Source organism: Typopeltis vanoorti, chromosome 3 (genome assembly GCF_054136105.1).
Source record: "Typopeltis vanoorti isolate ZY-2024b chromosome 3, IOZ_Tvanoo_1.0, whole genome shotgun sequence".
NCBI lineage: Eukaryota > Metazoa > Arthropoda > Arachnida > Uropygi > Thelyphonidae > Typopeltis > Typopeltis vanoorti.
In genome coordinates this window covers 128,011,203-128,030,227 of record NC_143551.1, presented here as the reverse complement: position 1 = coordinate 128,030,227, position 19,025 = coordinate 128,011,203, and the positions used below count along the sequence as shown (strand labels likewise).

Below are 19,025 nucleotides of genomic sequence, written 5' to 3'. Positions count from 1 at the left end.
GAAAAAAACAAAAATAATTCATCGCAGCAAGTTTAAATACGAAAGATTATTCAAAGAATCTTCAGCAGCTCTAAAAAACGTTCCTAACCTCAACAAATTTGGGAGACTTACACTATGAGAACTTCAGCCCAACAACCAAGACTACCAAATTAGCCTACAAGAGGGCACCATTAGGACTTTAGGAACAATATTAGTTTCTTGCTTTCTTCCTCATTTGCTTTGTGTTAGTGCCTGCGTGCACATACCATATCTTTATGTTCCTGAAGATGGCAATGTGACGTTGCCGAAATATAGAACTGATTCATTAAAGTTACCTTTAATTAATATACTTCATTTGCGTTGTTAATTCCGTAAACTAATTACCAGTTATGTCTAACCAACGTATAAGCCTTGCTGCTAGAACTGAAAGGATGTGTGCTTTGCATTATGGGATACTATGGCAAATGATGATATAAAGGCTAATGACTTCACAAGAAGCCCAGTGATGAAGATATTCACACGGAAACATTGTTTGCTCACATTTGGATAAAGGATTAAACTAAGAATATAATTTCTTGGCATCTTTAATTTATTCTTTCATGTGCATATAATACTAGGCATTATGGGATGGACCACTATCTAGACAAGTTTTGACCTTTATTGAGGTCTCATCAGTGGAGCCAAATCCAGAAGGGATACCAAGGTTTAAGTAATACAAGTCATATTCCCATATCCAACTAGTGAAAAGGTGTTGTACCTTATAATTATAATAGTTCAGATTACAGCTAGTTGTAGAAAGTTTTCTCAAGTTACAAAAGTTTAATTTAACTTAGTCATATGGGAAAAAAAAAAAAAAAAAAAAAAAAAATCTATAACTACCTCTAACCCAGGGTATTTTAATAATAAGGTATGAAACCATTTCACTATGTGTATATGGGAATATAAGACTTCTGCATTACTTCAACCTTGGTATCTCTTCTGGGTCTGGCTCTCACTGATGAGACCTCAATAAAGGTGGAAACCAGAGTGAACAGTGGTTGTTCTCCCATACACATTATACACACCTGAAAGGATGACCGATTGATATGTGGTTTTTTTTTGGTGCAAGGATAGCAAAGGTCATACTGCACTATGACACAAGTTACAGCAGCACAGGATATTAATAAATAAATAAATAGTTACAAGTAGTAACTATTTATTTATTTACTTAAAAAGTATGTACAAAGTATTAAAAGGTATTAGTAAATAGTTATAAGATAAATAAGCAAATTTAATTTAATTATTATTTGACACCTCCAGGGAGTCCAAGACTCATCGAGGGAGGGCACCTACTCTACAACTCTCTGTCTCCACCACTCAACCTCATCCACCATCTGCATCATCTACACCAATGCTATCTTACTGTTCACCACCACCACCACCACTAGTATTGTTCAAAGACAATCGCAAACATCCATGCCCACAGCAGGATTCGAACCAGCAGCCTTTTGGCTGGAGAGAGGATATGCTAACCATTCGGCCAACCAGGCCGGCATTTTTCTTTGTAAAAATTTTTAAATGTCATGCAATTTGTCCGAGTCTGATAATATCTGCCCGAGTGTATGGGGCTTGGCCAGATAAGGAAAAAATATCATTCCTCTCTCTTGAAGCGCCAACACTCCACCAGAATACGATTAATGACTTATGTTGCATTTCTCACACATCAGTGGGTCATCAGCCCTCAGTAAATAAGAATGTATGAGATGAATGAATTATGCGCAGCCTAGCAAGAACAACAACCTCTCTCCTGTTTCTACTTGAACAGACTACCAATGCTTAATTTCATGCTTAATCTCATGCAATTTGTTTCTCAGTGCTTCTTGCCAGGAGTACTGCCACTGGGCAATTAACTTTCATTTTATAAACTGTGTGTAGTCAGTATATGTTACCATCAAACAGTATATTGAAAAAGTATGAGCTGATCTAGCAGCGACATCTGTGATGTCACATTGGAATTGAAAGGAAATTTTGTACAAAAGTTGTAACCTCTCAACCAAGCACTGGACGTGGATTACACTAGAGAGGAGATAGCCTGTAAAGAAATTGGAGTCTGTATAAATTACACACTTTTGGTAGTAGTTCTTTATAAGCATAAGTGCAAGCTGAATGACATGCAACTCTGCTGTATAATTATAGCAATCAAGTGGGATCTGGTTTGAGATAGTGCAGCCAGCAGAGATCTCCAATTTTAAATTATCAGCATAGATGGGCAAGAAATCACACACAGAGCAATCAAGAAATTTGATTGCTCTGTGTGTATATTAAACAGTTATGAAACTTCTGTAGTTGACAAAGTGAGAGGGTGCAAGATGGGATGCAAACCTGCCATTGAGGAATGTTTTGTTTAATGCAGGTAACGTTGTCTACGTACTTGCCAATAGTTCCCATAGTCTCTTTAATATGCATACCAAAAGGAAGAATGGGAGTCTGATGTGCATGATATTGGACCTTCCAATGTACAGATAGAGACTAGTCCATGCAAGATGATATGAAAGAGACTTTATTTTTAGGCATAATTAAGAGACAATTGTTTTGTCTAAGTGATAGAGAAGGGGTTCATTTGATTCAACATGAAGACTTTGAATGGGCAATGTGCACAAAAGTAACGGTAGCTATTCGGATACTCTGATGATAAATAGGGTCCAACCACCAGAGTGCTCTCATTTGCAAAACTGTAAACCTGGGATCCATGATCAAGCTTTGAATGTACAAGTACATGATGAATGTGAAACAAGGAACATCAATCACCATCCCATTCTGTAAAGATAGAGTGTGGATAATATTCAATGCTTTTCTGCACTTTTTCTGAAGATGATGAACAGGGTTGACCCTAGGAATTTTGCTGTCCCATGCAATAGCATGTTTTGCCACTTCTTCCTGCTAAAAAAAACTATTTTAATGACGTCTTAAAAGCTATGATGTTAAACTAGTCTTCAACATGTCTGATCATAAATTCTAAATAGTAGCATTAGCTAATAAAAATTCATAAGTTAATGAAAAATGATCATAAACTATATTTTTTACAGAAAGAGAGACAATTAACCCTTTAACAGTGGAATTTTGTTCTGAAAATGTACATCTGCATGGATAATTAAAATCAAGTAAAGATGAGTATACTCGTCAAATGCCGAATAAAATTGCAATTTTGCTACCCCATGCAAATGCACGTGTTGCACCATCGGGTAGAACCAGCCCTGATGATGAATGTGTATATAAAGAATGGTAGCTTTCTGTCAAAGAAGAATCTCAAGAACTTTGTCTTGGGTGTGTGACTGGGATAATAATTCAGTTTTTTTTTTTCTGAAGAAAGCCTAAACTCATGACAAAGAGCCAATGAAGGGATATGATCAATTGCTTGTTGAACTTGTCTTTCAAGATTAAAATAAATTAATTCACTTTAATAGCAAAGCAGGTAACACTCAAGATAAAGCCTCGAGGAACTCCCTCTTTTTGATGATACAGCTGAGATAACTTGATTCCCACTTGGACTTCAAAGACTCAGCTGGATAGAGTGTTTTAATTAAAAAAAAAAAAAACCGTGTCCTCCCAGACCAAGATTAAACAGACCTTTTAAGATGCCATATCTCCAGGTTGTATCATAAGCTTTTTTCATGTCTAAGAACACTGAAACCACATGTTCTCATTTCAGAAAAGCATCTCATATACGTGTTTCTAAATGGACCAAATGGTCCAAGGTTAATCGGTGTCTACGAAAGTCACAGTGTTTGTTGAATATTAAAAAATCAGGATATGAAACTGTTGCTGAGATTCTGGCAGTGTTCTCCCAAAGTGTCTTTGTGATGGGATCAGCAACAATACATCCATTCCAAGGCAGACAAACTGTGTTCTGTATCTATCTTGCATTTTCCAGATATTATTCCATACACTGTTTGATTAATTGATGATGTAAATTGGATCCAGGATTGTTTCTGACTCTGATGTCTCACATAATGTGCATGCATTGGTTCAAGCACATTTAAATGTTATAAGTTGTTTGGGTGGAGGGCAAGCTTCGAAAAATAAGTTACAGTCCCCTAAATTCTCTCAAAATATGTTCCTTAAACATAGAAGGACTATCTAAATCCAAAGCCAAAGACATCTTGGCTATTTTGCTGATGAGCAATTGACATCTTGGTTCTCCAGGAAACCCATGTGCCTGACACAGCCCTCAATAGACTAAAGATCCCAGGCCTAATTCTTGTGTCTTATAACTGCCATCCCAAGCATGGCCTGGCCTCGTGGACATAACCCCAAGTTTACCTGATGCAGAATACTCCATAGGTATTAAAGTTCAAAATACCATAATCTACAATGTCTACAAACCACCATCGCAATCCTGGTCTGATCAGATGGACCGGCCACCACCTCACCCTGCTATCTATGTAGGTGACTTCAACTCTCATCACATCATGTGGGGCTATTCCTCTAACTGGGATGGTAATAATCTAGTTAACTGGATGGATGCATATAACCTGTATTTGATTTATGATGCCAAGCAGGAAGGCACTCTCCACTCAGCCAGATATAACAGAACCTACACCCCAGATCTGTGCATAGCCTCTAAAGACTCTGAAGACCACCCTTTGCCAACAACCAGAACATCCTCAACAGATTCCCTAATAGTCATCATTGTCCTAGACTAATAGAGACAGGCACATCAATCCCAGTCATCAGCAGAACATTAATCGCTAGATGAAACCTTCGCAGGTCCAACTGGAATTTTTCTGTTTCAGATACAAATCGAGCAAACCATTAGAGCAATTCCACCCACTCTTAATTGCTATCCAATTTTTCAAACTAATCAAAACTGAGCCAAAGCCTCTATTCCTAGAGGCTACAGAAAATAATACATTCCATGCTGGAGTAGAGAAACTAAGGAACTTTTAGCCAAATATGAAGCGACTGACACCAACTGTTGCTAAGGAGCTCATAGCAACACTGAATAAAAACAGAAAGGAAAGATGGATAGCAACCATCCATGACGATTTCACCGCATCTAGCCAGAAAAGCTGGTCACTTCTGAGAAAATTAGGTGGGGCAGAACCAACAGCACACAATAACAGAGATAACTCCTGATCAAATGGCTAATCATTTAGTGAGAACCTCCAAGATATGTCACAGCTCTATCAAGAAAATTACTGTGCAATCTTCCATCAGACAAATCCTGAAGATGGGCCCAAGCTTCCTGAACTTGTACACCCAGTATCTCGGGAAAAGGTACAGGTAGCCTTAAAACTCACCAAGAATGGCAAGGCTGCAGGAGTGGATGGTATCCTCCCCGAGTTTCTAAAACATCTCGGTTAACAATGCCAAATATGGCTGACCGCCCTTTTCTCAAAAATATATTGACTGGAAAACTACCAAATCTGTGGCGGAAGCCAAAATAATTGCCGTGCCCAAACCAAGTAAAGATCCAAATGATGTCAAAAATCTACGACCTATCTCCTTGCTTTGCTCCACCTTTAAGCTCTTTGAAAGAATTCTCCTTAAAAGAATCTCATCACTCATCGAAAGAGCACTCCTGATTGAACAAGCTGGCTTCAAGGCCAGGAAGAAGAAGTTGCTGTGACCAGGTCCTGGCAACACAGATTGAAGCAGGCTTTCAGAAGAAACTTAAATCCAGAGCCACTTTCATTGACCAAACATCAGCTTATGACACAGTCTGGATCAGGGGCCTCCTCCTAAAACTAGGAAATATTATGAGGTGCAAAAAAACTTTCCAGCTTTTTGAATCCATTCTCTCCAACAAAGATCCGGGTCCATATTGGTGGAAAAAAGAGCAGGCCCAGATTCCTTCACAATAGACTCCCACAGGGCTCTGTATTATCCGCTTTAGTTTTTAACATCTACATGTATGACTTAACACATACCAGCTCAAGCAAGTATATGTACACTGATGACCTAGTGATTCTACATCAATCTGCTCCTTTGCCAACCTGGAATCAACCTTGAAGACCTGAACATCCTGGAAGAGTACTTCAAGCAGTGGTACTTGAAGCCAAATCCAACAAAAACTGTGTCCACAGTATTTCACCTGAACAATGCAGAGGCGAATCAACACCTGAACCTCTCTTTCTGTGGAAAAATGGTAGAACACGAGCCTCACCTGAAATACCTTGGAGTGAGCCTGGACAGAAGCCTAACCAATAAAAGGCACATCACCAACCTGTCAAACAAAATTAAATTAAAACGAGAAACAATATCATTTCAAGGTTTGGTGGAACAACCTGGGGTTGTAGTGCAGATGACCTTAGGACTTCTGCACTACAACCCTCACATTCTCTGCAGCAGAATATTGTGCCCCTGTCTGGGAAAGAAGTGCACACACTAACATTATAGACACCCAGTTAAACTCTACCATTCATACAATTAGTGGCACGGTGAGAAGCACCCCTCTTTCCTGGCTGCCTGTCCTATCTAACATTGCTCCACCAAACATACGGAGAAGACAAGCCTCAATTAAAGAATTTAATAAAGCAATGAGCAACCCACTCCTGCCCCTGCACCAGATTCTCATAAATCCACCTAGTCTTCGCCTAAAATCTAGAAAGCCTTTCTGGTCCATGGATAAACTCTCTTCAGCTGCCCTTCAACACCTGACATGTGGAGAGAATACTGGTCCAACAATCTCCCAACAAATGACTTCCTGGTAGAAGATCCCTGTGCTCTGCAGCCTAATTTTGCTAAGGAGATTTGGTCATCAATCAACAGGATCAGAACTAACCAGGGAAGATGTGGCTACCTACTAAATAAATGGAGGCTGCTAGACCACCCTTATTGTGATTGTTCTGCCGTGGCTCAGACGATTACTCATATTGTGAACGACTGCCTAAGGTGCCAACTTCATGGTGGTGGTGGCCTACAGAACATCCAAAGGTGACGGATGAGGCTTTGGATTGGCTTTCCAGACTGGACATTGACCTTAGCTGTTCTGTATTCCTTTTGCCATAAGAATAAATAAATAAATGACATGGTTCCTGTGAAGACGTAGTGCTAATAACAGGGAAATGATCACTTTTGTATGTTTTCTTCAACATTCCATGTAAGCAGTGAAAAAAACAGTAGGGTAGCAGATTATAAGATCGGTTGCAGAATAAGAGCAGGTAGGCATATGGAAGAAGGTATTTACTCTGTTATTAATAAGGGAGAGGTCGTGATTGCTGAGCATTCACTAAATGATACTACCTTGTCTATTCGTGTTGGAACTACCCAACAGAGTATTATGTCCATTAAAGTCACCCATTAGGAGTATGGACTGAGGCATTTGCAATATGAGATTATCAAATTCTGTTTCAATTAAGTCATAACCCAGTGGTAAATATATCAAGCATACTATGGTAAGAAATCCCACAGATAGGCAAATTGCTACTGCTTCCAGAACAGTATTAAGTTGGACATGATAAAAAAGGAGTATGACTGCTCATGAGAATAGCTACTCCACCATGAGCAGGAACATCTCCAGTTCTATCCTTACATATAAAGAGTGACATTCCTTGAAGGTAGGATTCTCACTGTGTTTTAAATGTTTCCTGCAGGCAGAAACAAAAAGGTTTGTGTTTCTGCAGGTGCTTGATATCATTGATATTCCGGCAAAAACACACGAAAGTTCCATTGTAAATATTTTCCTATTGTCTGATTTCTGGGAGGATGAGGACTAACCCTTGTTGGATTTATATTTCTCATTAGATTTTGGTAAGTATGGAAGACCAGTGTCCATCTCTTACTCTAGAAAAATATCCAATAGATCATGCAATGTGTCAGGATAACTGGGTAAGTTCAAGTTACTTTCAGTGGATACTGAAGTAACCTTTTTTTGTGTGTGGGAGAGTCTGGTGGTTTGTCTTTAAGTGATAACCTTAATATAATTTTTTCACAACTGGGTTTTCATTGAATGGAACCATTTTTGGAGTTGTTTCTAGAGTGAGACTGAACACTGTATGACCGATGCGCTCAACAGAGAAGCAGTCATGAACATAGAGTGCAGATATGGTGAAATAGACGTGTTTGAGTTCTGTTTACATTTTCTTAACTGCTACAGTCTCAGCATAAGAGGATCTCAGAAACAGATGTGGTGGCAGCATCCTGATATCATATATATTGTTATATTTTTATCTTTTGTATTTCTTGCTCATCTTTCCACTTCTTACATGCACAGGAACATGTTGGATGATTTTTCTGACAGTTTACACATTTAGCTTTCTGTGCAGAGAAAGATTTGTTATTATGCTCTTTACTACCACAATGGGCACAGGTGGCAGAGTCATGACAGGCAGTTCGGGCATGTCCATATTTCTGGCATTCAATGCATCTTTATGTAATCCCTGGAATCAAGAGGTTCTGCCTGTCCCTGAGTAGTAGCACCACCAATGAGATGAGGTTAGCAGTGATCCTTTTGGGTCACTCAGTGATATTTAGAGTGATCTTGTAGGTCACTCAATTTTTTGAGAGGTATTCATTATTAAAATTATGGAAACAACTATTGTGTTAGAGTAACTTCAGTTTAATATAGACCAAAATAATCACTCAACATTTCAGCCTTCACTTACTTTAGGACTTTGGAGTATACACATTATATACAAAGAAATAAGCTACATTAAGCTTGTTTCTTTGTATATACTATGTATATTAAGCTCTCTAGCTTAATGCACATGGTTGTTAAAGTTACATTTATTTGGTCAACCATTAAAACTACTGGTCTGACCTCTGGTGAAAAAGAACCTTACTACATGAAAGCTAATTCTGTTATTATTATCTATTTGGTTAAAAATCATTAAGAGATATACTGAGCTAGAGAGCAACAGTACTCATAAATACACACATAAATAAGAACAAAACAGTATGGATGGTGGCCAGTAAGAACTGAAAATATAGCTTAGAGTCTTAAAGTAAGGGTTTGCTGGAAAACTTGAAGAACTTAAGTGGTCTGAATGTGCCATCCAAATTCTTGGGATTTTTATGCCACCATTATTGTTAAGATTAGGATAGTGATCAAAATTCCACAGGCTTCTTTAAATAATAGTGGCATAAAAATCCCAAGAATTTGGATGGCACACATTCAGCCCACTTAAGTTCAAGTTTTCCAGCAAACCCTTACTTTAGGAATCTAAGCAAATACATCATGAAAATTATGGAAACAACTAATGCTTAGAATAAAACTTTAGTTTAATGTAGTTTAATTTAGTCTTGTTTAATAGAATTCTACACCATTATAATCTTAATGCCACTTTTAAAGCACCTTTAAAATTAAATAACATATTCAACTCCTCTAAGGATCCTCTCCCCCATTGGCACACCCTGGAGTTTATCGCATCTATTGAACTCATAACTTACCTTATATTAGGGAAATTGGATGTACAATCCCTATCCGTAAAAAAGAACACAAATGACACATTAAATCACGCTCTTTTAACATCTTACACCAAATTGATAGGAAAAGTACTTGTTCTTTACATCATACAAAAACCTGGTATGAATGGAAATTTAAAGAAGCCTGTGAAATCTTGATTAATTACCCTAATCTTAACAATAACGGTGGCATAAAAATCCCAAGAATTTGGATGGCACACATTCAGCCCACTTAGTTTTCCAGCAAACCCTGATTTTAGGACTCTAAGGCAATTTTTCGGCTTTGATTGGCCACTATCCATACTGGATGGTCGTAATTTATATGTATACTTATATAAGTAATTTTTTTGTGTGAACATGTTGCTCTCCAGCTCGATTTAATTTTGAAACCTAATAAATAATAATAGGACTCGAGCTTTGATGTAGTAAGTTTTTTTTCCCCTTCACCAGAGATTAGGTCAATAGTTTTAATGGTTGATCAGTAACTTTAGCATACCATGTTGATTGTAGTGTTTCTTTGTATATGCGTACATACTCCAGATGATGACCTTGATGTGAAGGTTGAAACATCAAAGGTTTATATTAAACTAAAGTTTCACTCTAACGTGGTAGTTATTTCCATAATGTATTCTGATTACCATGTAAGCATGAAGGAATCTAAGCAATAATTTCAGTTCTTATTGCCACCATCCATACTGTTTCACTCTAATTTATGTGTGTACTTATAATTATGTCAGAGAATGTTGCTCTCTAGCTTAAGATATCTCTTAATGATTTTTAACCAAATAGATAATAATAATTATAACAGGACTCTAGCTTTGATGTAGTAAGTTTTTTTTTTCTTTCTCCACCAGGTCAGGCCAGTAGTTTTAACATTTGACCAAATTAATGTCACTTTAGCATACCATGTCGATTGTAATATAGCTTGTTTCTTTGTATACATGCGTATGCTCCCGATGATGACATTATGTGAAGGTTGAGACATTGAGCGATTATTTTGAAATTTTACTACCCAGTAATTGTTTCCATAATTTTAATAATGAATGCTGATCACCGTGCAACCATGAAGGAAAGGGGTTTGGAGAGATATTGTTGTGTCGCCTTTTTCTTATTTCAACTATTTTCAACCTTTGTGCTATATCTCCGTTATACACTCAATCGGGTAACACGTGGTACCTCTGAGGGACAATGGAATTTCCTCGAGATCGAGGCAGTACCAGAGTATCAGAGTGTCTGAGATTTACCTCTCGTAAAACGCCAAGAAATTTATTTGTTTCGCTGCGCCACTTAGCGCTATTAGATTATTAATATTAACAACCCAGAGGTAATCTCAGGACAGTACTTAATGATACCTATCAACTCTGCAGACGTGGCCAAAATTTACCCTTTTCTAATATCCCGCATAGGTTTAATAATTTATAAGAGGTGCATCGGATTCCAGAAATCACAGAAAGTCTTTGTTAGAATCAAAAGCAAGGTTTATTATATCTCAAAAGTTGATACACTTAATAACATTAGTTTAAATCCCATCTTAAGGGAGATCCAGACAAAGCATAAAATATTCAAATACCACTAACATACTTATAACATATTATGCAGTAGCTATCTAAAGTAAGAACTATATTATCACTCTCTAATGCATTATTCATGTATTATTATCACAATCATTCTAAAACTCCGTAGCTCTGTCAGACTACACAGCTAACATTCATATCTTTCACAATCTCTTTATAATTTATCAATTCTTTACTCTAAACATATCTTTAACTTCATTCACTATAATAGCGAACTTTAACACAGTGACAGACAGTAAGATCAAATTCAATAGCTTTCTAGAGTGATAGCAATACAATCTCATTCTATATTCGATAGAATAAGATTGTATATTCGATAGAACCTACGTGGCACAAATCTTTCATTCATATTCAGTGAAACACAAATAAAGTCTACTTATCTTCCCTTTTTGGTTCTTTATTGCATCATAGGTTCACAGGAAACTGGCCTTCTGTGGACAGCCGGACTTGCTTTTTTTGCGAAGAATACGGCCGCCGAGACCCGCAACTGCCTTAATTGGATCCTCTGGTACAGAGGCACAGCCACCCTTCGCCACCACGAGAGAGGAACACACAGGAGATCCAGGAACAAAAAGCCATGTTTCAGGGTCGCATGACCTTTATATTTCCCTCTTTTCTTCTTGGCATTTCTCGCCCGTTTCGATGTCCAGCCAACTCTCACATGCTATTACATCACGGCGTCCATCCTCTCCCCCGCTATCGCACTTATGCTGATGTCACATTGTTTGCTTAGGGCGAGCTGCTCCCTCGCATTACGTCTCCGTGACTTTGGACTTCACTCTCCCCCAACCATTGAATTTGTGCTTACATTCCATAATTCTTTTATACATGTTATTTTATAAAGCTCTGGTAATGTTTTACACTTTCAATATTAATTTAACCTCATTCGTGAATGGCACAAAATATATACTTATTTAACCTCTTATAACAGAACATGTTTGATATATCTATATACATAATGCTTATTTTCAACTTAGAGGCAATTTACTGTATTTATCTCTCCTTTTTGTTTGGAAATGCATGTTAGATTGTGATAAGATAGGAGTTCATAAAATTCCACTCTATCACAATCCAACAATATCCCTGCACTTTAACTGTATCTCCACAAATGTTGAATAGGTCTGAGTAGTGGTCCTCCTCATAATCCATAGCAGTATAGATCTGAAAGAATGTGTACTTTGCATTATGGGATACTAAAGCAATTAATGTGAAGTAATTAGCTTCTATACACACAAGAAACGTAGTTGTGAAGATATTTCATGCACAAACCTTGTTTGCTCTGTTTTTATCTTTTGTATTTCTTTTTTTATCCTTCCACTTCTCAGAGTAGGCTGAATGATCTCCCTGATAGTTGACATATTCAGCTTCCTTTGCAAGCAAGATTTGTTATCATGCTCCTTACTACCACATGAGGTGGTACAGCTATGACATGCAGTTTGGGCATGTCCAAATTTCCAACATTTAAAGTATCTCAGTGGATTAGGGAGGTACAAGTTAACAAGACAGTTGAGATACCCTACTTTTACAGATGCTGGAGGTTTAGATGTATCAAAAGTAAGGTCAGAACTAGATGACCATTCCGAAGTATCAGGATGCCTCATACCTGTCACTACCTGATCTTTAAGTTCTGAATATATCTCCTCATCTGGAATATAAAGAAGATTCCCTTCTGATATCACTCTCTAGAAGAGTGAAGTGTTTTATGAAGTGTAACTAATTGTAAAAAAAAACTGATATTCCACCTAATGATATAGCCTTTAGCCAGCAACACTTGGAAAAATTAAAAAATTACTAGATGCTTCCACAAGGATAACAGAACATATTTTCTTAACTGTTTTGGAAGATCCTGGCAGTCCTGAACACTTTTGAATAAAGAAGAATGGCATTTTTGCTATTGGCTTTTCACTTGTTGCATGAATGGTGAGAAACATTGGCACATTGATACTGATATCACATCTTTTGTTTTTTACTTCTGCTATCAAATATGTATCCATGGTATTGTAAAAATTATCATAATTTAAAATTCTGAATATTTTTACGTATTGTTTATGTTAGTATGTTTATTAGTTTTAGTTTCATAACACGCATTGTTGGCACTTGCAATGTGCCCGTTACTGAAATTGTTTTGTCAAAAGTGATATGTAAAGCAGTTAAAAATTTATGTACTTACCGGATTTGAACAGTTGTGCTACTTTAAATAAATTTATTGTGGTTTGAAATGTTAAGTTTTGTGTTTTATGGAGATGTTCTCTTGTCGCTAACAGAGACATCGTGTCAGACATTATACAGTACATATACTTAGTTTCTCGCTTGTCACGGAGTGTGCATGCTTGCCGAGAAGTCTGATGTGTGATTGACAGCTGACAAGTTCGGTATCGAAGCAACGAGAGAGTAAACAAAAGAGCATTCGGAGAGAAAATTAGAACACAGGCCGGCAGACATTTAGGTTCGGAGGAACTTAAGTTTTTTTTTATGTGACAGTCGGAGGAAAATTAATAGTATATTCCGAAAAAGGAATCGTAGAATTATGAAGTTTAAAGTGGAATAAGCACTGATAAATAAAAGATTTATAGTAGGTTCCGAAAAGGGAATCGTAGAACTGTAAATTCTTTTAAAGTGGAAGATTAAGACTGTCAATAAACATTAATGAATAAAAGACGAAATTGCTATTTATGTTCTAAAGGAATGCTCGAGAAAACTCTGATTAGGAAGTTTCATCTGTATTAAGGACGCAGGATCTAACTATTATTTCTACTAAAAAGAGACAGAATTGAGTTAGGAAGAATTAATGTGTGCTACATGAGTATTGAGAAAGGATCCTGTGAAAATGAAGAATAAATCATATATCTTCGGAAACGGGCCTTGACAAAGAAAGAAACTGACTATGAACATTTTGTCATTGTGAAAACAAAGTGTTTAGTCTTAAGTGTAAGTTTATTTTTAAAAGGCCTTGGATCCAATTAAATTTGTAGTTAGTTATGTAATATTTGTTTGAAGTGTATATATATTGTTTTTGTTATATTAAATGTGTTTATTTTGTATTTTGGTCTTGAGTCAGTGATTTATTTGGATTCTGAAAGAAATAGTAAAAAAAGGGGGTCATTGCACCAATCGGAGTGAAACCCTTGTGCATATATAGGTACACTTGGAAATAAATTAAAAAAATAATTGTTGAACAGAGATCATCTCTATAGACAGGATAATATTAAATAATTAAAAATTTAATTATTAAATAATAATTAAAATGTTAAAAATTTCAACAATGGCGCAGCCGGTACGATTAATATTAAAATAATATCATCTCTATATAAACATATCTATATAAAAATCTCCTTTTATTAACAATATCAATACTTGGCTGGGACCTTGCTCAAGAGATTTTTTGCTCAGTGCCAGAGCTCCCCATTCACCACAAAGCCACACACGGACACAGAACTTTTCAACAATTTCAGGCCTCCAATAAACAGAGATGCCTATAGTACATTTAGTACTGTAAGTGGACTAAGAAATATTTTTCTATCTTTCATTAATTTTATAATTTAATTTAATTTTTTTTTGTATTTTTATTAAGTTTTTCATAGTCTAGAAATACTGCTCTAGAGAGACAGAACTTTTTCAACCACTTCAGACCTCCAATAAACAGACCAGTGGTGACGAGATTCATCTCCTAAAGACAATTGAAAATAATCATGCCCATTGTGGAATTTGAACCTTCACAGCTTGTTGGCTGGAGAATAGACATACCACTGAGCTAACTAGGCTGGCATGATAAATGGACACAATTTTGTATTATGTTTTGCTGAATTTATTATGCATTAATCTTTGTGTATTTCTACAGAGAATTGACTGAGTGAAATTTTACACTCAGGCCATTCCTCTGTAAATAGATCAATGCACAGTAGCGAAATATTTTTAATACTAAAGTTTCACATTTCTCAAACATATGACATCATAATACCTGCTTACCCTGATGGCAACTTCCATGACACTAAAACCAGGAGACAGGTTCAATTCAGTGAAAAATGGCTAAAAAGAGTTCTAGTCAGTGACTGCTCTCTATGTTCTGTTTTACACTTATGCACAGAGCTACACAGTACCATGTCGGCTTTTGAAACCATACTGATGGAATAGGGTGGTTAATCCTTATTTCCATAGTCTCCTATGTTTGTTGTTGCCCATATTCTTCTGGCTGGTTTGCAAGATGCATATTATCATAAACTTTTTTAAGCACTATAGCCTGTAAGCACTGGTCAGGATTTTGTTATAATGAGTAAGTGAGTTTCTTATAGCATTGTTTGTTATAGTGAGAATAGGCTATATTCTCCATAGTTCAGTTGATATTGGTGCCCTTTGATTAAAATTAACCTGCATTTGAATCTCATCTAAGATGCAAAGAATCTTTATCAGGACTTTTAAACTGAACATGAGGTTGCAGCTTTTTTTCATCCCACAAAGCTGGCAAACCAGCCCGAACAACACATGCAATTTATAGACATAGCAGGTAATTCAGATAAGGCTAATTGCCCTATCACATGTAGTTATCATGTTTCAAAGAAACCATTGAGACTAACATGAAAAAGAGAGATGAACTAGATGAAGAATTGATGCATTATTAAAATAGATTGTTACTCTTATTTCAGTAATCTCCTGATTCTGAAATTACTTCAGTGGCCAGGTAACTCTCCTGACATTAACAGAACAGAAAATTTGTGGGCCATAGGGAAAAAGAGACTGAAAATTAAAGTGTGATAAAAAGGATAACTTAATACAGTCCATTATAAAAGTATGGTTTCAAGATGCAGAAATAAAAAAATGTGTTCTATGTTGGGAGTCCAAACTTAAGTGAATTAATGAACTTATTAGGAACAGAGGAGCACTCAAAAATTATTAGGTAAAGTTGTAGTTTAATTTTTGTACTTATTTTCTTGTGAAATTAAAATTTTTCTTTAAAATGTGAGTCTTCAGATTAATTTGTTCACTACTGCATATACAGAGAAAACCATCACCTGAATGAAGATTTTCTCCCAAGTACTGCTTAGTATTAATAATTATGTGGTAAAATTACAGTAAAAAGCATGAAATTACAAGCCTCAAATTTTAAAATTCTGAAATTGTGGATTTAAAATTCTTTCACTTGTCCTGAATTCCAAGAGAAAATCAGTAAGATAAAAAAATATTTTCAGGAGAATGTGGTAATTAAAATCTATAAAAAAAAAAAAAGTACTTCTTTTTCAATACTTCCCTATAAAATATATACAAAGAAATTTTACCTGCCATCTTTTTGCTGTAAACCTCTAATTCCTGTTATCAATGACATATGATCCACATTACTTAAGTCATCTCCCAATATGAGAAGAGATGCAAGACCCGTGTATGTCATAGCAATATGTGCACAGTCATAATTATTCCTATGTTCCTCCTGTAAGAAAACATGATTGATTACATTAAATATCATAATACTTCTAAAGATTACATTTCAACATTTGTTGAAATCACTCATTTAAAAAAAAAAAAATGAATTTTTTAAGTGAAAAAAAAAATGAAATAGGATCAAAATAATGTATACTATACATATGGAGTTGTCTATTTATTATGAAACTTATCAAAAAATTTATCACGTTTGTGCGTGTAATTTTCTCATGTGCACTATTAGTTAACTATTCCCTCCATTCAATGTAGTTTAACTCTTAATTTAAAAATAAAAAGGAAATACCTGAAATTAAACAACAACTCAAATTTACAAAGATTTGTATCCCAGGATATGACGACGTAAATATTTTATCTTCTAAATTAACCTATTAGCTCATTAAACTGTTGTGTATTTAGTCAAACCTTTTGTATCAAAGGTTGTTTGCTAACCAGTTTAAATTTTGCAAATTATATATTTGTCAAAATTTCATAAAGCAATACGAAAGTCTCCATTACAAGGTTTGTTTCATAACAAAAATAAATCAAAAACCTATAAAATGGCACCAACGAATATTGAAAATAATTTAACTTCAGAGATTGCTAGGTTAAAGCAGATTATTAGACAGTGACGAGGGAGCCACAGAAAGTCAAGCAGCATTTAGAGGAACACAGGGAGAATAAAAAAAGTTCAGCAGCAAAATGAAAAATAAAGCACAGAAGCAGGTAATTAGTATGTAATAACAAAAATCTGGTAAGTAAAATTGATTATAAAAAGAAGGAAGTTATTTGGTATGGTGATTCTATCATAAAACATGCCATTGATGAGTGGGTTAGAACGTCAAGTTTTCCTGAAGCAAAAAAATTAAAAATATAGTGCAAGCAATTGAAAAACAGAAAAGCAAAGCATAAGAGGTCATAATTCTGGTAGGTTCCAATGACTTAACTAGCGATAAATTCAGTATGAGAGAGGACATGAAAAGATTGTTGGAAGAAGTGAGAGTGAAGAGTGAGAAAGTAAAAATTGTTAGTATATTACCTATAAATTAAAGATGCCAAGAAATTATATTTTTGATTTCATCCTTTATCCAAGTGTAAGCAAAATAAAGTTTACACGTGAAGTAACTTCATGACTGAGCTACTTACATATTTGTTTCGCTTACACTTCGATAAAGGATGAAACCAAGAATATAATTTTTGGCAACTTTAATTTATAGTATAACCAAGTGAAAATACTCTCACCAACTATCTCTAATCCACAATATTTTAGTAATAAGGTGCAACACCTTTTGACTACTTGTATATGGAAATCTGACTTGTGTATTACTTCAAACTTTCATATCACTTCTGGGTATGGCTCTCACTGATGAGACTTCAATAAAGGTTGAAGCTGGTCTGGGTAGTGGCCTTTCCCATAATACATAGCATCATACATGTCTGTAATGATATGTGCATTGCATTATGGGATACTAAAGCAAGTGATGTGAAGCCATTAGCTTCTATATACAAGTAGCATAGATATGATGGAAGTGAATTATGAAGAAGCTATGATGGCAAATGATTCAATGCATACGCTGTGTAGATGGAATGGATGCGAGTTTTTGGATTTGTAGAGTGAGTCTGAGGGAAGATTGGATTTGTATAGGAGGGATGGCCTGGCCATCCCTCTTATACAACTGGAATGTGTCGAACTCCTGATGCCAAACACTTGAATGTGTTTGGCATTAGGAGTCTTGAAAAATTATTAACTGATATAAGACCTAACACACAGAGACAGGGAAATTGAGTTCTGATGTTAATACGTGTGTTGAGGCTTAAGTGCTGTGAAGAATTCACGTTACAGGTTTAATGGAATATTAACAGCACCGAGAAAGGATTAAAACTAATTTTAATACTTCCAATATTTTGCCTCCATCACAGAGACATCTTTGGGGATTACAAAAACTTTTTGTAACAAACACACACAAATACAACACAAAGTGAAACCAAAGTCCTATCTAGGCGGTGTGCCTTCTATGGGCATTTGCAGGTGGCCTGGGATGTAAAGAGGGATCTCTGATAATTAAAGTTCCCCAAATTTTGGGAAATTTGGGAAACTTTAGTGCAATTAGGTTTTGTTTAAATTAGGTTGATTCCTGAGTGCAGATGCAGATTCAAAGAATAGTCTTTCTTTTTTGAATTTACTATGGTGGAGCATGTTAGTTTTTTTCCAGGAGATCCTGAGGGATGTATCCAAAACATGGTCTGCAAGGCCAGATTGACCATAATCATGTTTGCAGATGTAAGAACTGTGTTCTTCTAACCGGATGGATGCTGACCTGCCTGTTTGTCCAAAGTAGGAAGTTTACAGGAACAAGGTACTCTATATACACCAGGTACTAAGATAGGAAGGAGCTGGTCTTTAGTGGAGCAGATAAGGGTAGCAAGTTTATGGTGGGGCTTAATAGCTGTATGGAGATTGTACTTTTTTAATGATCTGGCTATTTTTTCTGAAGTACCACAGATGTAAGGAATGGTGATGGCATTTCTGAAGAGATGGTTGGGGAAGGACTTGATTATTTTTTTAATTCTGTAGTCATTATAGCCATTGGAAAGGAAGGTGTTGTGTATGTATTGAGTATATTTCCACTTAAAAAAAATAAAAAAACTACCATGCTACACCATAGTAAATTCAAAAAAGAA

The 19,025-nt window shown here is 35.9% G+C and overlaps 1 protein-coding gene across 3 annotated transcripts in view; it reads right to left on the bottom strand.

Moving 5' to 3' along the window:
- Positions 1-19,025, bottom strand: part of betaggt-I (geranylgeranyl transferase type-1 subunit beta) — a 174,833-nt gene that overhangs the window by 77,308 nt on the left and 78,500 nt on the right. For all 3 annotated transcript variants that reach the window (XM_090415981.1, XM_090415983.1, XM_090415982.1), the window contains exon 4: positions 16,208-16,356. In XM_090415981.1, coding sequence (XP_090272107.1) covers positions 16,208-16,356 — 149 coding nt within the window. The remainder of the gene's footprint in view (positions 1-16,207; positions 16,357-19,025) is intronic.